General features: G+C 42.5%; 1 protein-coding gene across 16 annotated transcripts in view; it reads right to left on the reverse strand.

Annotated features, from left to right (window-relative positions):
* Positions 1 to 2,428: 2,428 nt before the first annotated feature.
* The window catches only part of PPP2R2B (protein phosphatase 2 regulatory subunit Bbeta), a 439,287-nt gene continuing 420,163 nt past the window's right edge, over positions 2,429 to 21,552 (reverse strand). For all 16 annotated transcript variants that reach the window (XM_072826368.1, XM_072826371.1, XM_072826380.1 and 13 more), the window contains 3 exons: positions 15,658 to 15,827; positions 6,568 to 6,659; positions 2,429 to 3,153 (listed from right to left, as the gene is read on the reverse strand). In XM_072826368.1, the coding sequence (XP_072682469.1) occupies positions 2,874 to 3,153; positions 6,568 to 6,659; positions 15,658 to 15,827 (542 nt within the window). In that variant the 3' untranslated portion in view covers positions 2,429 to 2,873. The remainder of the gene's footprint in view (positions 3,154 to 6,567; positions 6,660 to 15,657; positions 15,828 to 21,552) is intronic.

A 21,552-nucleotide genomic window follows, 5' to 3' on the forward strand; every position in this document is an offset into this window, starting at 1 on the left:
CGCCCTGCAGTATAAGTTCACAGCTCATACCAAGCAGTAGGCCTTGGAGTATTAATCAGTGCAGGATTCTTAGAACCAACAAACTGTTGAAAACATGGCAGGGCAGCTGTCCAGTAGCTTTTAGGGTCAGCCGGAATGGGCACTGAGTTGATGATGAACATCTCCAGCACTGGGACAGAAGGAAGTTGCAACTGCAAAATACCTAGCTCAGTACCTGGCACAGGGCAGGTCAAGTGCTGATACATGGTGGTGGTTATTGCTGCCTGAGGTTCAATCTCTAGGGCCTCCCCTTCCTGTTCTGGTCTAGGAGTCTTGGATGTTTTTTCTGATGCATCCTTTGAATGGCCTTAACTCTGAGATCTTTGAATCTGCTCTTAACTCTGAGATCTTTGGCAAATTCCTCCCACTCTCTGGATTTCAAACTGTAAATCTATGTGCTAAAGGTATGGATAACTTTAGGGGGTTTTATGTGGAGTTCAGGTAGCCTGCAGGGGTGCCTGTGAATCCCTTAAAACCATGACCAAAATTATTATTAGATGTGTTGTGGGGAGCACTCTTGGCTCCAGTTAGTGAAGAACCACTGTCCATTGGGATTCTTGGATGCCTCTAAGTGTTCTCTGACACCACTCAGTGTCTCAAAGTTCAATAAACATGTTCCCGGTGGTTCGCAAAAATGATTGTAGGTGGTACACGGGTATGTTTGTTATATCACTCATTATGTGATTATTTTAATGTTAAAAAATATTAAAACGGACATTTCATGATTATCGTTTCTTTGGAGGAGGCTAAGTCTTTTAAAAAAAAGGTGACTTAAATGAGTAATAGCACAGAGGTAGGTTGATACCTAAGTTTGAGCAACAGTTATCTCCCCTGACCCCTACCTGGTACTGAGAGAGGAGATGAGTCTCAGGAGCAGAAAGGCCAGAAGGAAGTTGACAGTAAACTCTAGATGATAACTCACTGGTCCTTTTATCTATCCTGATAGCTCTCTATAAATTGGAGAAGTTTCTGATCCTCTCTTAGGTTTTCCCCAAGAACATTGCCCCAGTCAGGCCAGGAATCCTGCTCAAAGAGTTTCTATCTGGGTCACTTTGTAGGCAATGCTTGAAGAGAGGCTCTCATTGCATCAGAGGAGAAACCTTGAGAACAGAGACACATCTTTATCCACATACTCCTTCAGGTTTGAGAAGTACTTTTCACATTTCAGTGTTTGTGAAATTGGGCCACATCTTACAAAGTGGTGCTTCCTTAAATGCTAGATAGCTATTACCTTGCCAAGAAGCTGTTATTAAGTGGATAGTAGCTTAGTTGAAACAAGGTTCTTACACTGTTTTTTCCCCTCTTCCCAGGCGAATTACACTTGGAAAGTTGGGACTTCTAATAAATACACAACTCAAAAGAGAATTTCTCAATGCTCATCTCAAACCATTTCCTGTTAATAAAATGGAAGTTAAAGGGAATGAGTCATTGTGACAGGTATGGAGATACTAAGCCTGGGCCCTGCTTTCTGGGTTCCTCCCACCTCCACTCGGAGATTCCTCTTCATATTTATAAACCCATTTGAATTCATTTAGTCTCCTTCCCAGAGGGGTGCCATGTAGAACCTTCTGGAACTTACAAGTCTGAATTCTAATCAGAAGGGGAAAGATAGAGCAGACTGCACAGGTTCAAGCAGACTTCATGATATTGTGAAAGATTCCTGACTCCCTCATATTCCGTTTTTGTAGGAAGAGAGTCCTTTGGTGTATTTGTCCAGATGGTGAGCTTGGGGTGGGTTAGAAACACTTGATGAGACTTCACAAATCAGCACTTTATTGGCCATTTCTGTTTTAGCTGCAGTGGAGGTGGGTGAATTGTGACTTTCGGTTACCCAACCCAGGAAGAGGGGAGGGGGCTGCTAAGGAGACACACCCAAAAGGAACAGACCAGCCTTTCTCAGGGAACCAGGGGAGGTGCCACTGCTTCATTTAGAATGCCAGATAATAAACAACCGGGACTCGGCCTTTAGAAGTCAATGGAATAAAGAAACTGGAAAAGGTTGAAGAGAAAAAGCCAATGAACGTGTAAGTAGAGGATTATATGAAGCCATTTAAGATCACAAAAAGCAAGAGTAACAAGGTCCCAGATGGAATCTGGCCCCACATGGCCTTGCCAAGCTAACTCTGAGAAGCACTGTGTAGAAAGTGTTCTCTTTATGTCCCCTGAAGCATTCATGGGGTTTCCTAGCCAAATTCTCAGGCTGTTTCTATGGTGCTTACAAAAAAGGGTTTAGCAGTGTTGATATGTCCCTTCCCTTCTCATTCTGCGTCCCTTTCGCTGCCTCGTGACATAAATCTCTGCTTCAAATGAGCCTCTAATGAAAAGTGCTGCAGGGGCAGGAGACGCTGATTTTTTTCACCAAAAAAAAAAAAAAAAAAAAAAGGAGAAATTCTCTAAGAGTAAACGGTGTTTATTTTTTTTGTTGATTTTTTCAATCAAATGGAATTGCTTAATTAAAAAAAAAACTTATCTCTTTTCTCTTTAAATACTACAGACAACCTCATTTTATCTCAGCAGACACCTAGAAACAAAACACTGGACCCACCAGAGAAAACTGGGCAATAAAAGCATCAGAAATTCAAGTCAACTATGGAGAATTAGTGTTAGCTGGCAGCTCTCAATTCTAAACAGAAGTGTCTCAGAACCTATTGGGTTTGACAAAAGTTTCTTAGAACTGGGAATCTGGGAAAGTTGGACTCCTTTTAATTCTATTCCAATTGTTTTCTGCATAGGGAAATTAATGTCAATGCATCAAATGAAGACCCAAAGAAACATTTAAAAACATGTCTGACTAGTATTCAGTATGTGAGATTATTAAGTAATAACTTGTCCTCCTAGTTAACCTTGTCCTGGAATATATATAGGTTATTTGTAGCCGCCACTGCTATAATATTTTCTGAAGGATGCCAAGCTGTATGCAAGATCTTTTTGCTAAAGTCCAGACTGTCGACACTGATCTCATCTTTTCTCCGCTTGCCCCCCACGCACACTTTCCGTGGTTTTAGGATAGCCCGAGGTTTGCTGTTTTCCCTCGAGGCCTCCAGGGTGACATCACGCTTGGTGTTCCTGTCGAACATTCTGAAGAAGTTGTTGTAAGAGCCTGTCATGATGACACTGCAAGGTAGAGAGAAAAGAGGGAGTCACTGAGTACTCTGGAGGAAGGCGGTAGCACATCCCTTTTGTGTCTTTCTGGAGCTAATGACACCACATGGTGGCCAGCAAATGGTGCCAAGCGTTTTACTAAAACCCCAAAACCCAAACAGGCTTGCCTATCTGACTGTGGTCACAATTTTGAGCCACTAAAAGCAACAGGCTCTTGGGTTGGTTTGGCAATGAAGGATCATGATAATCCTCCTTGTTACTTCCTTCTTGGGTTGGTAGATAGCTTTTGGTTCTTTGGCTCAGTGAGTCCTGTGGTTTTAATGATCCCCGCTCTACCTCCCATAGGACTGCGAGGGTGGAGAGGGGTCAGGAACACTTGTGAAGACACTAGTTGTGTACACTGGAAGTGTGGTTGCAGGAGTGGGGCTTCCGTGCTGGTGGAATTTCTGCCATCAGCACAGCGGGAGAAACGCTGATACTACAGCACAGGGGAGCCTGGTGTGTCCTCCCCCTGCTGGGGAGCAGCCTTGCTGGAACCCTTACCTAAGAAAATGGATGTCAGAACATGAGAGTCTCCCAACTCCGGGAAACAAACAAAGGGTAGTGGAAAGGGAGGTGGGCGGGGGGGGTTGGGGTGACTGGGTGACAGGCAGTGAGGGGGCATTTGATGGGATGAGCACTGGGTGATATGCTATATGTTGGCAAATTGAACTCCAATAATAAAAAAAAAAAAGCAAAATTACACAATAGCAAAATGAGACCCATGCAAGATACTTATTTGCAAACCAAATATAAACAGTTTTGTCACTGGTGCCATAATTTTCTAAGCTGGTGACCAACTTCTGACAAAGTTTCAAAACACAGTGGCATGTATACAATGGAATGTTCCTCAGCCATTAGAAATGACCAATACCCACCATTTACTTCAACATGGATGGAACTGGAGGGTATTATGCTGAGTGAAGCAAGTCAATCAGAGAAGGACAAATGTTATATGGTTTCACTCATATGGGGAATATAAAAAATAGTGAAAGGGATTATAGGGGAAAGGAGAGAAATGAGTGGGAAATATCAGAGAGGGTGACAAAACATGAGAGACTCCTAACTCTGGGAAACAAACAAGGGGTAGTGGAAGGGGAGGGTGGGCGGGAGGATAGGGTGAATGGGTGACGGGCACTGAGGGGGGCACTTGACGGGATGAGCACTGGGTATTATACTATATGTTGGCAAATATAACTCCAATAAAAAAAAAAGGAAAAAAAAACCCAAAAAACAAATGGATGTCATTGTGGTTTCCCCCAGGAAGAGACTAAACAAACTCGAAGTTTAAAAGAATTTGGGAGGAGAAGAAAGACTTGCTAGTGGATTGACAGATGGCTTCCACATTTTTATAAGAGTGCTTCATCCTCAGATTTATTTATGATGGACAGAGGGCAGTGACTGCCAAAGCCTTCCAGAAGCAAAGGACTGACTCTTAACTGGTGACAGTTGGTACACAGGGACAGGCTGAGGGGGTTTAATGCTGTTCCAGTAACACCCCAAGGTAGCTGCTGCTGGAGAGGTGGGCTTGGCCTCATTTCTGAGCAAAGCCCTGACCAGCTGGTTAGGATGGGAGAGGAAAGCATCTCATCAGTGTTCACGTGGTGTGAGTGTGTAGACAGGTGAAGGGAAAGCTAAGAGCATGGGACCACAGCCAGGGGGACAGGTTTTTGGGTGCTGGGTCAGCTGTGCCAGGCAAATCAATCAAGGGTGAGCTTTCATAGCTCCGGCCTAGGAAATGCGGGCGGTGACATGTGTTTGTCACTGTAGCAGAAGAAGCTGTTGCCACCTTATCAGGTAGGGTGCTGACAATGTCACTTGGACTTACCTCATCCCAGATAGGGGAGCTATGTCTGAGGAAAAGTGAGTAACTTGCTCAGTGTCACACTGTGACAAAGTGGCCAAGTCAGGCCTCCAGCCCCCATCTGCCTGACCCCAGGGCGCAGCACTCGGCCCTCGGCCTCACTGCTTCCCATGAACCCACACTTGCTTCCTCCACCCTGACTTGTTTTTAAACAGAGAAAGCCCTTGTTTTTTGGTTTTTATTTGTTGGTTTGGAAACAACAAGAACAACTCTCAATCTTGTCTGAACCAAGAATCTTCTTGGTTATGGAAGGAAATAGTGAAGTTATGAAAAGAATGTCGATCTTAGGATTCGAACTCAAAACTTCTTACTCTTATCTCTACTACATACTAGCTCATGAGATGGGGCAGTTTACTTTACCTTGCTGAGCCTCAGTTTCCTCAGCTACGGAATGGGGATGATGACAACAACTTTGTCATCTTGTGGTCAGGATTATATAACAGGATGTGTGTGAAGGTAGACTAATAAGTACTTTGTGAGTCTAGGTTAAGGGAAGTTATCAGGGTGATAACAAATATAAAAAATTTATTAATAATGGAAAAGTGAATAAATTCTATATAAACATATGAAAATATACAAAAATGTATTTATAGAAACATACAAATAAAAATTAAGAAAACAGGGCCAGGGCCAGCGACTTTCCGCCTTAGGAGCTTTGGTCCATGTATCACAGCTGCTCTGCTGTCTCTCCCCACTGCCCTATAGTAAGTGCTGTGACTTGGGTCCTCTGTCATGTGGTGGTTCTTTCCAGGCCTGCTAAGTGGAAGGCACATTTTGGTTCATTGGCAAAGGAAGCCAAATAACAGTCAGAAAACGCTTGTTTTTACTAGAAGCTCCAGCCTCTGAGTGCCTTGCCCTGACAGATTGTAGTGCTTCCAGGCACTACTGTTGGTGCCACATTTCTCAAAACACTAAATCAGCTCCTGGTAGCCTGTATTTTGTTCTGGAAGCTGGAGAATCATCTGTAGTTGTCAAACTAAAAATGAACCATTAGAAGGTAATATGAAGTATTGTTGAAATAAAAGGCCTTAAAACAATAATAAATCACTTTGAGGGAATATGATAAATGAGGCCAACTAGAATTCAGCTAATGAACCACCAGGGCTTTTGGCCAGGTCTACACTAGAAGTGTCTAGCATTAATTTTTGATCAGGAAAGCGCACTTTGCAATAATCTGAACTGTTTATGCTGGAATGTACTGGTGGATTGTTAGTGTTCTTCATTTCAGCCGTGTTGACCTAGCTCTGGGGGCTGCTGGTGTGTGAAACATGGGATTTTCTCACTGATGTCACATGGTCATCAGTGTCAGTCCTGAAAGATGATTCTTTCACTACATCCCATCCTCCTTTCCAGGTCTGACCTCAAGGGAAATCCAGGGACCAACATGCTGGATTCCTGCTAGGCCCTGGGGCCTGAGTCTGACCTCCCTTTGGCCACACCCTGCTTAGGATAAATTGCCCAGGGCTTCAGCAAATACAGGGCCCACCCTCTGGAAGGTTCCCTAGACACAGAGCCCTTCTTACCTGTCTGACCCATTCCACACACACTCAAATTTATCAAAAATGCAGTCGTTTTCGTAGAGGGAGCACAACTTGCTGCGGAGGTAGTCATGAACCTGTGGGGGGAATACACCAAGACGGTCAGTTACTATTTTAAACATGCTTATTTCTGTGAAGACCTCCTCTTGGGATGTGAGCTGTTAATTCTTCCAGTATAATTGTGCCTTGAATTGGATGGCCTGGGTCAGAATCCAGTCTGGGCCCTCTGCTGCTTAGGTAGCCGGTGACATGCAGAAAGGCCCGGTAGGTGATGAGTCCTATTCTATAAATTGATTTGCTAATGGGCATGAGAGGACACTACTCATTTGGTCTTTAATTCAGCAAATGTTTATGGCCGGCCTGCTCGGTGCTTGGGATATGCAGTGAACAAAATACCCTTGGTGTGTTTTCATCCCAGCATGGGGGCAGGTGAGCGTTCACATGGGCCTTTTATACCGAGCAAGGTAAGGAGACATCACAGAAAGGACTGCTGAGCTGACTATGTTGTGATCATGTGAGACCGCAGAGTCAGGGAGGCCGGTGATAGTCTGGTGACAGATGACAATGGGGAGCAGGGTGAGAACAGTGGTAGGAAACGGTCAGCTTCTCACTATGTTTGTAGGGAGAATGGATAGGATTCGTGGATGGTGCAAATGTAAAGCATGGAAAGAATGGGAATCAAGATGGCTCCTGGATCTTTCTCTTGAGCAAGTGGAAGGATGGACTTGCCATGTTCATTTTTGGGTACGATAATTTGAATAGGTCTGTGCAGGTGGAGCTGTAAAGAGACTCTGATGTAAAGGTTGTGGTCCTGAAGTATGTGATAGTTCTCTCCTGTTTCTATTTTTCAGTGAAATAAGAAGGAAAGGTACCAGGTGAGAATGAGGCAGGGTAGGGGATACTTGGGAATCAATGCAGCACCGCTGGAAGGCACTGAGGCCTCATGAAGTTGTTGGATGTGAATCTTACATGAGACCAGTCAGCATGGTTGGGTCATTCACTCTATGTTCCATGACATGTTCTGGGTATTGAAAAGCTGAGTCATTTGGACAGTGCAAGTATGTCTAACTCTGCAAATGACTGTTCCTAGATAGTCCTGGGCCTTGTCAAGGTACCTGCCTCATTGCTTTGGTGACAAGAGAATTCATCTGCAGCAGGGCTTCTGGCATTGTTAGATGGGGAAGGGGATGCGAGAGTGAAGTTTATGGCCTGTACTTGAGATGTCTGCTATAAATTAACTCCTTGTCATTCCCTTCCTCTCCTGCCACCATTTGGGCATATTAGAAGTGGCACAAGACTGATGTAGGAGGCCATTTCTGTTTGTAGGACTGAAGAACTCTAGTGATTGTTAAGAGTCTTTGAGCAAAGAAGCATTTTCTGCTCCTTTGAGGGCAAAGGACTGATTCTTGATCTTGACCAGGGTTTGGCAAATCTTTTCTATCAAGGGGAAGAGAATAAATATTTATGCTTCGTGTGGCATTGGGCCTCTGTGGCAACCATTCAACTCAGCCCTTGAATGCAAAAGTAGCCTTGGGTCATACATAAACAGATGAGTGGGGTTGTGTTCCAATAGAACTTAACTGATTTACAAAAACAGGTGGGGAGCAGGATGAGCCTCTGGGTCCTGGTTTTGCCTACAACAGATTTTTCTTGCCTTTTCTTGGCTTTTCATGGACTTTTTCTGGGCTCTTTATAATAGAGGAAAAAGGGGGCTGAGGCTTCTGAAGGGTAGTATGCAAATGGGGAAATTAATCCAGTGGGCAATGGAAGCCAAGTTTGTTGCTCTAGTATAGGCACACCCTAGAGATACTGTGGGTTCTAGACTGCAGCAATAATGTGAATATTGTAACAAAGTGAGTTAAGTGGACTTTTTGGTTTCCTAGGGCATGTAAAGGTTATGTTTATTACACTATACCATATGAAGTGTGCAATAAATCACATTATCTAAAAAAAACAATGTATATACTGTAATTTAAACAATTGCTGAAAAAAATGCTAATCATCTGAGATTTCCAGAGAGTTGTCCTTTTTCTGGTAGTAGAAGGACATGCCTCAGTGTTCATGGCTGCTGACTGGCCATTGTAGTGGTTGGGAAAGGCTGGCATGGGTGTGGCAATTTCTTCAAATAAGACCGAGGATTCCTCTGTAGCATGCGATGCTGTTGGACAGCATTTTACCCACAGTAGAACTTCATTTAAAATTGACGTCAATCCTCTCAAACCTAGCTGCTGCTTTATGAACTACGTTTATGTGATATTCTAAATCCTTAGTTGTCATTGCAACAATCTGCAGCATCTTCACCAGTGGATTCCAGCTCAAGACACCACTTCCTCTGCTCATCCGTAAGAAGCGAGTCCTCATTCTTTCAAGTTTGATCACATCTGTAAGGCTCCACCTACTATCTCCACCACATCTGCAGTGGTTTCCTTCACTAAAGTTTGGAACCCCTCAAAGTCATCCATAACGACTGGAATCAACGTCATACAAACTCTTGTGCCTATTCATAGTTTAACTCCATCCCATGAATCACCAATGTTCTTTTTTTTTTTTTTTTTTTTTTTTTTTTAATAAAGAGCATAAGATGACAGAGGAACAGTAGAAGCAGTATCCCTGGTGAGCAGAGAGCCCAACTTGGGGCTTGATCCCAGGACCCCAGGATCATGATCTGAGTCAAAGGTAGATGCTCAACCAACTGAGCTATCCAGGTACCCCACTAATGTTCTTAATAGTATCTAGAACAGCGAATCCTTTCCAGAAGGTTTTGCCTACACCTGTCAGAAGAATCACTGTCTAGGGCAGCTATAGTCTTATGAAATGTAGTTTTTCAATAATAAGTCTTAGAAGTCAAAATGACTCCTTGATCCATGGGCTACAGACTGGATGTTGTAATAGCAGGCACGAAAACAACATTAACCTCGTAGTACATCTCCATCCGAGCTCCTGGGTGACCAGCTGCCTTGTCAGTGAGCAGTAGTACTTTGAATCTCTTTTTCTGAGCAGTAGGTCTCAGCAGTGGGCTTAAAATACTCAGTAAGCCATCTTGTAAACAGAGTGCAGTCATCCAGGCTTTGTTTTTCCATTTATAGAGCACAAGCTGAGTAGATTTAGCATATTTCTTAAGGGCCCTGGGATTTTCAGAATGGTAAATGAGCTTTGGCTTCAACTTAGTCACCAGCTGTATTTGTTCCTAACAAGAGTCAGCCTGTCCTTTGACACTTTGGAGCCAGGCACTGACTTCCACTCTCTAGCTATGAAACTCCTCGATGGCATCTTTTTCCAATAGAAGGCTATTTTGTCTACATTGGAAATCTGTTGCTTGGTAGAGCCACCTTCACGAATTATCTTAGCTAGATCTTGGATAACCTGCTTCTCTTGAGCTTTAATGTTACAGAGATGGCTTCTTTCCTTGAGCCTCATGAGCCAACCTCTCCTAGCTTTCAGGTTTTCTTTGGCAGCCTCCTCACCTCTCTCAGCCTTGCTCTGGATTACACTTTGGCTAAAGGGGATGTTGAGGCTGGTTTGATCTCCTCTCCGGACCACTCAAACTTTCTCTGTATCATCAATAAGGCTGTTTCACTTTCTCGTCGTTCATGTGTCCACTAAGGTAGCACTTTTAATTCCCTTCAGAAACTTTCCTTTATATTCACAACTTGGCTGTTTGGCACAAGAGGCCTAGCTTTCAGCCTACTTTGCTTTTGACATGGCTTCCACACTATGCTTAAATCATGGCTAGTTTTTGATTTAAACTGGATTGATTGATTGATTGATTGATTCATGAGAGATCCAGAGAGAGAGAGGCAGAGACATAGGTAGAGGGAGGAGAAGCAGGCTCCATGCAGGGAGCCTGATGTGGGACTTGATCCCGGGACTGCAGGATCACACCTTGAGCCAAAGGCAGATGCTCAACTGCTGAGCCACCCAGGCATCCTTAACTTTTGATTTAAAGTGAGAAATGTGTAACTCTTTCTTTCACATGAAACTTGGAGGTCAGTGGAGGGTTATCGACTGGCCTCATTTCAATATTGTTTTGTCCAGGGAATATGGAGGCCAGAGGAGAAGGAGAGGGAGGGAGGCGGGAATGACCAGTTGGTGGAGAAGGCTGAACACACACAACATACATTGTTTAAGCTCACCATCTCATAGGGGCACCGTTCATCACACCCCAAAACAGTTAAAATAGTAAGGTCAAAGATCACTCATCACAGATTGTCGTAACATATAATAAAGGCTTGAAAATGGTGAATGTGACACAGAGACACGAAATGAGTCAATGCTGTTGGAAAAATGGTGTTGGTAGACTTGCTTGATGCAGGCTTGCCACCAACCTTCAACTTGTATCTTAAAAAGGCAGTACCTAGGAAGTGCAATACAATGAGACACACCTGTACTCCAGCTCTCCTACTTTTTGAGGAAAAAATATAAGACAAATAGCTCCTTATTTTCAGCCTTCTCTCCCACTACTCATTCCTCTGATCTGGTATGGAGCACTTTTCAGGCAAGGCACAGATGTGAATGTTTGGAGATGGGAGAAATTAGTTTTGAAAACAAACGGTTAAGCAGGTTTCCATTATGCAGAACTTCTCAGAATCCTACATGGGTCAAGGAATTGTAAAACTATAAGAAATGGATAGATGATTATTTCATTTCACTAGAGTCACTAAAATTTGTTTTTTGGCTCAGCCTTAAACTTTTCTTGACATACAAACTTTCACCTTTGGCATTTTGTCTTACAGAAACATCATGGGTGAATAATAAGTATCAAAACATGTGTGCTTTGGAAGTGTGGGTCCATTAGCAGGAACCACATTGCCAAGAACTCTACACAAAATTCTTGAAAGACAGAGTCGGGGGGGATCTAAAGGAAAATCCAGTCTGAACCAGTATTTTGTCTTGCCCAGCAGCTAAATTTCGGGATGCTCCTGTTGCCTTGATTTCATCATCTTTGACTATGAAGGTATGTTGTTTATGTCCTGTTGCTCAAACAAAAAACAAACCCTTAGGCAAACAAGATGGACTTATCTCCATCAGAGGAGAGCATAAGGTAAGAAACATTGATTAGAAACATCTAGAACACAGAGCAAGAGAAAACTTAAAACTCACCCAACTTCATGCTTTTTTCTTCATGTTCCAAATATTTGTTGTCCATGTTCCTATTGTGTATGGCCTTCTTGACACTAAATTGAGACTCCCAACATAGAGGTTCTCAAATCATGAACTCGTAGAAGCCTCATGTTGTAGTTAATGGGACTGCTCATGAGGCCCAGCAAGAGTGAAGTCTGTTGGTTGGTTCTTATATTTCAGGGCTCAAAAAACTTATCTTATAAAGAGTCAGAGAGCAGATATTTTAAGCTTGTGGGCTATATCATCTCTGTCACACCTATTCATCTCTGCCATTGTAGCATGAACTAACCACAGACCATGTACACATGATGGGGTATGGCTGTGTTTCAGTTAAACTTCTTTTACTAAAACAAATGGAGACTGGATTTGGCCCACCAGCCAGTTTACCAACCCCTGTTCTGTAGGAGAACTTGAAAAGAGCTAATGATACTTAAGTCTACAGTTTCTTATTCCTGGAAGGATGCCGGAGACCAGTTGATGCAGGTATGAAAATACATGGCAGGAACATTACTTACTTCCCTCTTCAGGGAAGGCATTAGTAACTGGCATTGGAAATTACTTCCCATTGGGTCAGCCTTCAGAATCTTTTTCAATAGTGTTCTAGAAATTCAGAGTTTATTTACCATATTTTACACAGTATGTTACCATGTTGGTTATAGTTTATAAACTTAACTAAATTACTTTGAAATATGCTATCTGAAGTTAGACTTCTGTAATATTTCATTTCAGTATGTGTACTGTGAGACCTATCTCAAAGACCTATCACTAGCTGAAGCTGTTTTGAGAATCATGCTCTTGGCTAGCTCACTGGGTTCTTAAACCCTTTCTCCAAAATGAAAGTAACTAATGGCTCCTGCCACTGTAGAGACTAAATCCAGTTTTCACTAATCCAGGTTCAATCAGAAGGCCACAAGTCTGTTCATACCACACACATACCACACACACTCAGGTTCTAGCAGTCATTGCCCCCTGTCATATGACATATTTGTGCAGCTGGAAGAGGACACTTGAGTTAGCTTAGGCCTGGGTTGAACATGAAGGTAAGAGTTTGGAGGCAGGTGCTGGGAAGTAGGGTCCTGGAGTTTGGTCGGATCTGGGGGACAGGAAGACCCCAAATATATACGGCATGCTATTTCAACCAACAGACTATCTCAGCTACATATGTCGTCTTGAATTCTGGCCCTAAAACCTTCTCAGAGCACCCTGCATTACTCACAGTTGGTCAAAGTCCTTGGGGTCCTCAATCTTCTCTCTGAATTTCTTCTGAAAAATTGGCTTGTCCTGTGGCCACTCAAGTGGTAGGTGCTCACATGTGTCAAAGTGGGGTAGTGGGCTCCTTGCTGCTCTAGACAATGATTCCTGTACTAAAGCCTTTGGCTCTTCTGAAGTCATGTCATCAACTAAACTCCCTGCTGTCTACCTTGTTAGTGTCAGCAATACTTCTGAGTCCCTCTGCCACATTCCTTGGAAGTAATTCTAGCTCTCAAATCCGCTGCCATTATTCTTCGTAATCATTACTCTGGTTTCTCAGTTACTCAGGCCTCATAATTTTCAATGTGTTTTGTCCTTTGCTTCCTTGGTCACATGATGAGACTGGCCATGACCCTAACTGTACCTGTTTAACAAGTACTGCTCTATTGCTACCTCCTATCTTTTTAGTTCACTACCTTTACTATCTTGATTCCATCAGTTCTTCAAATCCATTTTTGTGTACTTTCCTTCACTCAATTAATTCCCTCCTCAACTACCTGAGGTTCAATGACCTATCATTACACTCACACCTTAAATATCTCTCTCCTTATATTGTACTCAACTGGATCCCTGAGTAACCCTACCTCTCTCTTAGATGATTATTTTTTGCTTTTCTTTCTCATTTACCTAATGACCTTGCTTCTTATTTTGTGAGAAAACAGAAGCAACACGAAGAAATCATCTATGGTTCCCATCACAATGCATCCATAGCTATTTACTCTTCTCTCCTTTCACTGATGATGAATTGTCCACCTTCCCATCTATGGCCAATTTCGCAATGGACTCTGTTCCCTCTTGCTTCCCTCAAGGAGTCAGCTGCTTGAATTGTTCTTTCTCTCCTGGCTTACTCCCCTCAGCATAAAATACGCTGTGATAACTTCCTTATGCCTGTATCCCATTCCTGCTACAACCCATTTTGCTGTTACCCTTTAGACTAAAATTTCTTGGAAGAGTTACCTGTACTCATTACATTCACATCTTCTATTTACAGTCTTTGTCAAAATCCACTCCAATTAGACCTTCATTAATACCATTCACCTACACCTATCTCCTCATTACTAAATCCAGTGGCCAATTTTCAGTCCTTTCCTACTTGATTCAGCTATTGGATTTTCAGCTATATAGCATTTGGTAGTTGGTGATTCCTCCTCCTTGAGATAGTTTCTTTACTTGGCTCTTAGAACATTCCTCTCACTTTTCCTCTTCCAACCTCCAAACACCGGGTTCGCAGGGCACAGTCCTGATTGCTTCTTTTCTCTAAGCTAAGGTATACCGAAACTGAAACTGAGCTGTCTACTTGCAATTTCTGGATGTTTACTTAGCTCTACATGTCTCTGACTAGATATTGATTCCCTCATCTACATAAAATGGCACCATCATTTTCTTAATCACTCAGGATAAAAACCTTGGGATGATGATCCCTGGTGTTTCTTTTCCTCTTACATCAAATTTGTGGTCAAATCCTGTTGATTTTACCTTGGAAATATGTAAGGAATCTGGCCACTTCCATTGCTCACATCCTCATCTAAGCTACTATCAGCCCTTGCCAGGATATTGCAATAACTTGTTAACTGTTCTGTTTCCTCCCATCTCCCCCTAGAGTCTCTCCTCCCCAGAACCACCAGAATATTAGTCAGTGATGAAAATGTTCTGGAATTGGAGAGTGGTGAGGGTTCCACAACTTTGTAAATATACTAATGTAGACTTCCAGAGGGTGAATATTACAGTATGTGAATTATGTCTGAAGAAAAAATATATAAGTTAAATCCGTCAGTCCAGAATTTTCACACCTCTTTAACCCAAAATATATTTTAAAAGACCAGTTTATCCCTGCCTCTTGATCTTTGCTTCTATTGTGCTCTTACCTGAAATGAGCTGCTTCAAATCCTTTCTACCTCACAGTCTGGTCTTCCATTTTCTAAAAAAAGCCATTCTATTCTAAACACTGCCTTCTTCTTTGTTCCCTTTGTCCATAGACCTACCAATCATTTAGCCAAGGCTCAGGCCAGCAACCTGTACAGTCTTCTTGACTCCTCCCTCCACATTGAGTCAGCAAGTATGCCTCCCCAACTCTCCTCTTACCTCTCCCTTTATCTATATGCCACCATTCCAGTACCAATTGCCATCATCTCCTCCTTTATTTCCAGTGTCAAACCTTTTAATGGTTTTCCATTGCACTCAGCCCGAAGACAAAATAACCTAACCTTCATTACTAAGGCCTAGATTTCTAGACTCTTCTTTTTGCCTGTGTTCTATATTTAATATACAAAGAACTCCTTTCTGAACATACCACCTGGGAATATACTATCCTCTGGCTAGTTCCTGGCAATCAAGACTCAGCCTTTGGGTCTCTTCTCATCAGGCCCTCCCTGCCTGTGGTCCCATATACCCAGCACCATCTCTGGCATCACTGCCTACTCAATCCCCTGTTCATCATCGTGCTTCTCCACCAGTCAACTAGCTCTAAGAGAACAGGACCATTTCTGTCTTCAATATTCATCTCACAGGTTAAATTGAATTCAAGCTCCTCCTTATATACTCTTGTTTAACATCCTATGGAACTTATAGACTGTACCATCTTATTGAATATATGATATGATGACGTAGTGTCTTTTACTCTTGTGCTTTGTAAGCCTTTGCAGGCTGATGTTGAGGCCCACAAAGGAAGTGCCTTATGTACCTACAGTGGGTGGTGGTCCATACCTGGTAAGTCTCAATGGGACGATTTTCCATGTTGAGATCCCAGACTTTAACGGTCAGATAGTCTCTGGTCATGATATACCTCCCACTGTGGCTGAACTTCACATCCGAAATCGAAGAGATAATTTCAGAGAAAAACGACCTGTTGCTTGGATCTTCGGGCTCTTCAAAAACTGTAGACCAGAAGCAAAACAAGACAAAATTAGCATGTCCTTACCCACTAACTCTACCATGTTTGGACCAGCTACAAAGCCAACACTCTAACTTGGAGTAGAATGTGCAGAGTCTAATCTAAGTGACTGACAGAGAATCTGAAAGCAGAAACAGTGGTCACTGGTTTCTGTGCTTTCTCATGGAAGGACTCACATGGGACCTGTACCATCCAGAGATATGGCACGGAGCCTTTCCAAGCTTTGGGTTGACATATCTGTTTCACAGTTCCCCTGGCCTGTGTGTGACTGCACTTAGCAACACGTGGAGTCATCTGCGATGCTTAAAAAATGTGTTTACAGCTTTTTTTGAGATATAAAATTACATACCATAAAATCTGCTCATGTGAAATTTACAGTTCATTTTTTTAGTATAATTACATAACTATATAAAAGCATCACTAATTTCAAATTTTTTTCATCAACCAAACCCCCAAAGTCCGTTCCCATTTGTAATAATTCCTCATTCCCTATTCCTGCAGCCCTAGGAACTGGCTAATCTGTTTTCTTATTCTATGAAATTGCTTAATCTGGAAATTTCCCATAAATGAGAAACTATATGAGATAGAGTTTTCCTGGGACTGGCTGCTTTCTCTCAGTATACTGCTTCCTGTAGTGTATCAGCACTTCATTCCTTTTTATGGCTGAATAATAATCCATTGTATGGATTATACCACATTTGGTTTATCCATTTTTCAGTTGCTAAACACTTGGGTTTCTACTTTTTGACTATTATGAATAATGTTGCCATCAATATTCATGGACAATCTTGTGTGTGGACATTTATTTTTATAGCTCTTGGGTCACAGTTGTTAATAGTGGCACTTGACTGAACCTGTTATTTTGTATATATTGTGCCTTTGCTCTGACATCCAGGCACTATTACTTCTCAGTAGTTTCAGCTGATTTCCATTTAGAGGAATGAACGTAAGGCTCCTCAGTTGGGACAACAAATCCTATCAGATGCTGCTATAACATGCCTCTCTACCTTAACTTTGAACTTATAGAAGATAGCTTAGGTATATCTTGACCTTTCCCATTTGTATGCCTGATTGTTCTGTCTATATTGACTCAAATTCTGCTGGACTCACAGGCCTCATCTTTCACTACTATCTGGGCCTTAAATGATCTTTTCACACTTGGTCTGGCGCACTCACTTAACAGGACCTCGGGTACTCTCACAATATGATTTAACAATCCCTGCGTTTGTGTTATCTCAACTGTAATGTAAGCTTCTTGCACATGAATGTTTAATAAATATGATTAGAACCAGAGCTAGATCAATGAATGAATGAATGAATTTGCCATCTGGGTGCTCAGCATGTATGATGGGGAGGTATATGCATTTGCCCATACTTATTTTTAATCTAGACCAATGGTAATTGAGTATGGTTCCACTTAACAAGTGTTTGCATCACAATTCTGAACACCAGGATGTATTATTTAATACATCCTCCAGAGCTTTCTCTTTCCTGCCTGCTCAACACACTCACAGAGTCCGTATCAAATTCTATGTAGAAAATCTAAGGCTATAATGAATTCCCTTTCAAACCTTGCTGAATTAAACTCGGAGCCGAACCAAAATACTAATTGTCACCTAACCATTTAAGAGAACAACAAATAACCCTCATCAATCAGAATTGAACTTGAGAATTAGACTCACTGAAACAGAAAAGCCTCTTGGACTTTAATCAGGCATTCATGAAGGCCCCTGGACTCTGACTAGTGTCCTCATAATTGAGAACTAGATTTTCACATTAGTTTCTCTTCAAGGGACTCTCGTTAGGACTGGGAACTTCCAAACTCCAGACAAGCCCCATGCAAACATCTCAATAGCTAAGTGGGAGCCCTGAGGCTTAGCAACCTCCCACCTGATGCACCGGCAGTGAATGGGAAGGGATCAGCACACTGCCCTCTGGAGTCCATCAATTTCTACCTCTGGCACTTACCAGCTGTTCACATTCTATTTACTTCTCTGAGATTCAGTTTTCCCAGCTGCAGAAGGGGGATGTTCCATATTGCTTGGAACATATGATTGGCACATTGTAGGTTCTCAATAAATGTCAGGAGCTGTTTTTATCCTCATTAGCATACACTGCCTCTGTATAGGCCAATCGTATTTTATTCCAGACTGAGACTTGGGGACTGAGGAGTACAGAACTTGTGGGGTATTTCAATGACGTAAAGAATGTTTACAAGGTTCTACCTAGCAGCCTGTTCTCTGTATGCATGGCATATTGGGATGTTAGCGTAGCAACTCCATAAAGCCCGAAAAGGACAGCCCCAGAAGATGGAGTGGAAGTGAAAGAAGGCAATTCTTTCATCAGCCCACCACTAATTACCATGTACAACACAGAAGGCAGGTTATAGACAATGGATTGGCCAGCGCAGCACTTGGCAGATTTTTCCATGACTATATTTACTGAAGTCTTAATATCAATGCCATGACTTCTTTTCATTCGTTCAGCAGCAACATTTCACATATTGGTAATTACCGTTTACAGGAAGCTTACTATGTTCCAGGCCCTGGGCTTTTCATCTATTTAGTCCTTACACTAATCTCACATAAGAACAGTGATTCCTTATTTCAGATGTGAAATATTAAGGCACAGAGAGGTTTTGTAACCTGTCTGAGGACCGCAGCTCGACTGAGGTAGAGGCATTTTGTACTCCGATCCATCTGGCTTCAAAGTCCTTGTTCTTAATCATGATGTGATTCTGCCCTGCATCATGTACACATGTACATATTTGCATAGCTGTGAAAAAGGTAACCAGAGTAGAATCTAGAGAGAATCACAGAATCTCAAAGGTGGAAGGTTTTTTCCTCCCTGGTTATCACACTATTTTTTATTATGTATTAATTAGATGATAGTCAGTGGAGGGGCTCTTAATGATGACTGCTCATACCCTATCCTTTTTTATACGGCCAGAGTCCTCAAAAGAATCAACTCCTTTCAAACACTTAAGGAGCACAGTTTCTACAGCAAGGGGTCATGAGTTCAAGCATTACACCATCAACAGCCAGCATAGTTGGGGACCTCAGAACTTTGTATGACTCGAGACCCTCATATCACAATAAGCCCAGACCCTCAGGCCATCTCTCACCCCTGGGCTCTAATCACTATGGCCTATCAGCAGTGAGACAACCTTTCCTCCCACTGGCCCTCACCTCCAGTTTATATGCATTGGCTTTTAATATAGTTTGTGTCTCCTAATATGCAAGCTCTATGAGGGGAGGGGTTTTTGTCTGTTTTACCTGGATGTATTCCCTGAAACATAGGCATGCTCAGTAAATATTAGATTAATGAATATTGACAAGCCATTTTAATTTCTACAGGAAAATAATACTTATTAGTTCAATAGGTCCCTAGCTAAGCAGTGCTCTATACACCTCGGATTTGTTCCAATTCCTTGAAAAGTATGAAGATAAATACATTCAATAGGAAGCCATCTATAATTCAAGGTTTTCAGTAATTCAGCCTGTACAATCCTTTATCAGCTATTTAAGTGTCTTTTACATGCATTCATACACATGCAAGAGCACTTAGTACATGACCTAGAACATTCAAAGTATTATTATTATTTTTTTTTTGGATGCACACATGCCAGGTCCTGCACTATTGATGAAGGACACAAGGAGCAAGATAGATCCAGTCCTACTGTCCTGGAACTAATGGACCAAAGGAAATGACAAATGTTAACCAATCACACAAACTTAGTTACAGGTGTGAATAAGTGATATTTTTTACTGTATTATCAGAGGCAAGGGAAGGTACTGGGGAACCAGCTAGGGGAATATAAATGGAACATCACTGTGTGTTCCACGTAATTTACTAAACTTATGGTACAAAAGGTTCGAGTACCTGGGTATTTCTCTTGGAGCCCCTTGGCTTAGCATTAAAAATCCTTCTGACCTACATGGTTGCCAAAGAGGCTCTAGAAAATAAAGCACTCAGGAAGAGAAAAGAAGAGACTTTGGACAGAGAGAAGACAAGCTCTGTTCCCCTTGTGAGCAAAGATTCTGGATGAATGAGAATCCAAAGAGCCCAGATCGAGGCCCTGGGGATGTGTTAGATTTGCCAATAGGGAGCGTGTGTCTCAGAGACAACAACAAAAGCAGTAATGATACCTATCATTTCTTTGAACACATCATCCCATTTACGCTCAAACCTATCAGAATGATACTCTCAGTGTCCTGAGTTAGAGAGGAGATGGACCAAGTCAGGCTGAGTAGCTTGCTCAGGATCACACAGTAAGTGAGTAGCAGAGGGGGACTTTCAAAGGACTATCCGTCTGCCTCCCTGTTACACTGTCTCCATAACCAGGCCTTCCCTTGCTCTGTCAGTATCATTTCTCTGCTCATACAACTGAATCAAAGTGGGATCCCTCATGTTTTAGAGGTACCTGTGAGTTCCCACTTCTGTACTTCTGTTCCTCCTTACCTATTCATGTGCCCATCGGAAGATACTGGAAAGACAGTCAACCTGAGAACTGCTGATGCTGGGTTGGAATCCAGGCGGGACACAAAATAGCCGCTCCTATTAACACCTAGTATTGTTGAACAATTACACTGTGCACTTTACATATATTAACTTGCTCAACATTCACAGGTATTATTTCCCTTTTGGACAAATCAGTCTAGTTCATCAACCCAGGCATGGGTTCTCCTGCTCATAGGCAGGAGGCAGAGCACGGATTCTAACTTGGTCTGTTTCCAGCCTATGCTTTTAACCTCTGATCTGCCTCTCATTTCAATGGCTGGACCACCATTGGCACTCCGGACCCATCCTCTTGTCTATCATAATGAAGGAGGTAGGATTGTCTACCAGGTGACTTCCCCCTCTCGGATCATAAGACCCATGGATTCCAGAGGTCTTATCTTTTAGTTTTCTTCTACCAATGCCCAGTACTCTAGGTTAGCCTTCCCAAGGTGACTTCAGCAGGATACTCATGAATATAGAGGCTGAGGTCAAAAAGAGCTGGGGAAACTCCTACTCAGTTTTGGGGGTGGACACTGAAATTAGGTACAGAGGTACCTAAGGTACAGAGAAGTCTGGCAGGAAGAAAAGGCTTATTATTCTTTAGGAATCCACATTTTTCAACTTTTGCACTACTGAATTTTGGGACACATAATATTTTGCTGTTGGGACGCTGTGGGATGTGTACCAACATCCCTAGCCTGTGTCCACTGAGTCCCCAAGCCCCAGATGAGACAGTCAAAAATGGCCTCAGAAATTGCCAACTGTGTCCCCTGGGGGGCATGACTTGCCCCTGGTTGACAACCAACTGCATTTGTCCTGCCTTCACATCTTACTGGATCGCACTTTCTCCCTTCCCTCTATTTACTGTCTCTTTTTTTAGACAAAGCACTCTCAGCCCATGCTCTCCCTCAGAACACCAGGGGTTACAACACTATAGGCAAAAAGCAACCAACACTTCTTTTAAGTTCTACAGGCTCTGTTAGGTGTCCTGTGCAGGAAGAGGTCTGCGTTATAACACACGCACACATGAACATGTCTGCATGGAACTCGAGTATTATCCTTCATGGTGCTTGACACAGCGCTGTTCGCCTGAGAGAACTCAGATGACAGGGTAACTGAAGATGTATCAGAATCCTGGGAAGGAGGTGAGGCAACAAGACAGGAAGTGTTAAGAAGAAAACTGCTGACTCCGGAGAAATCTAGAGCTG

Source organism: Canis lupus, chromosome 5 (genome assembly GCF_048164855.1).
Source record: "Canis lupus baileyi chromosome 5, mCanLup2.hap1, whole genome shotgun sequence".
In the NCBI taxonomy this organism is placed as follows: Eukaryota; Metazoa; Chordata; class Mammalia; order Carnivora; family Canidae; genus Canis; species Canis lupus.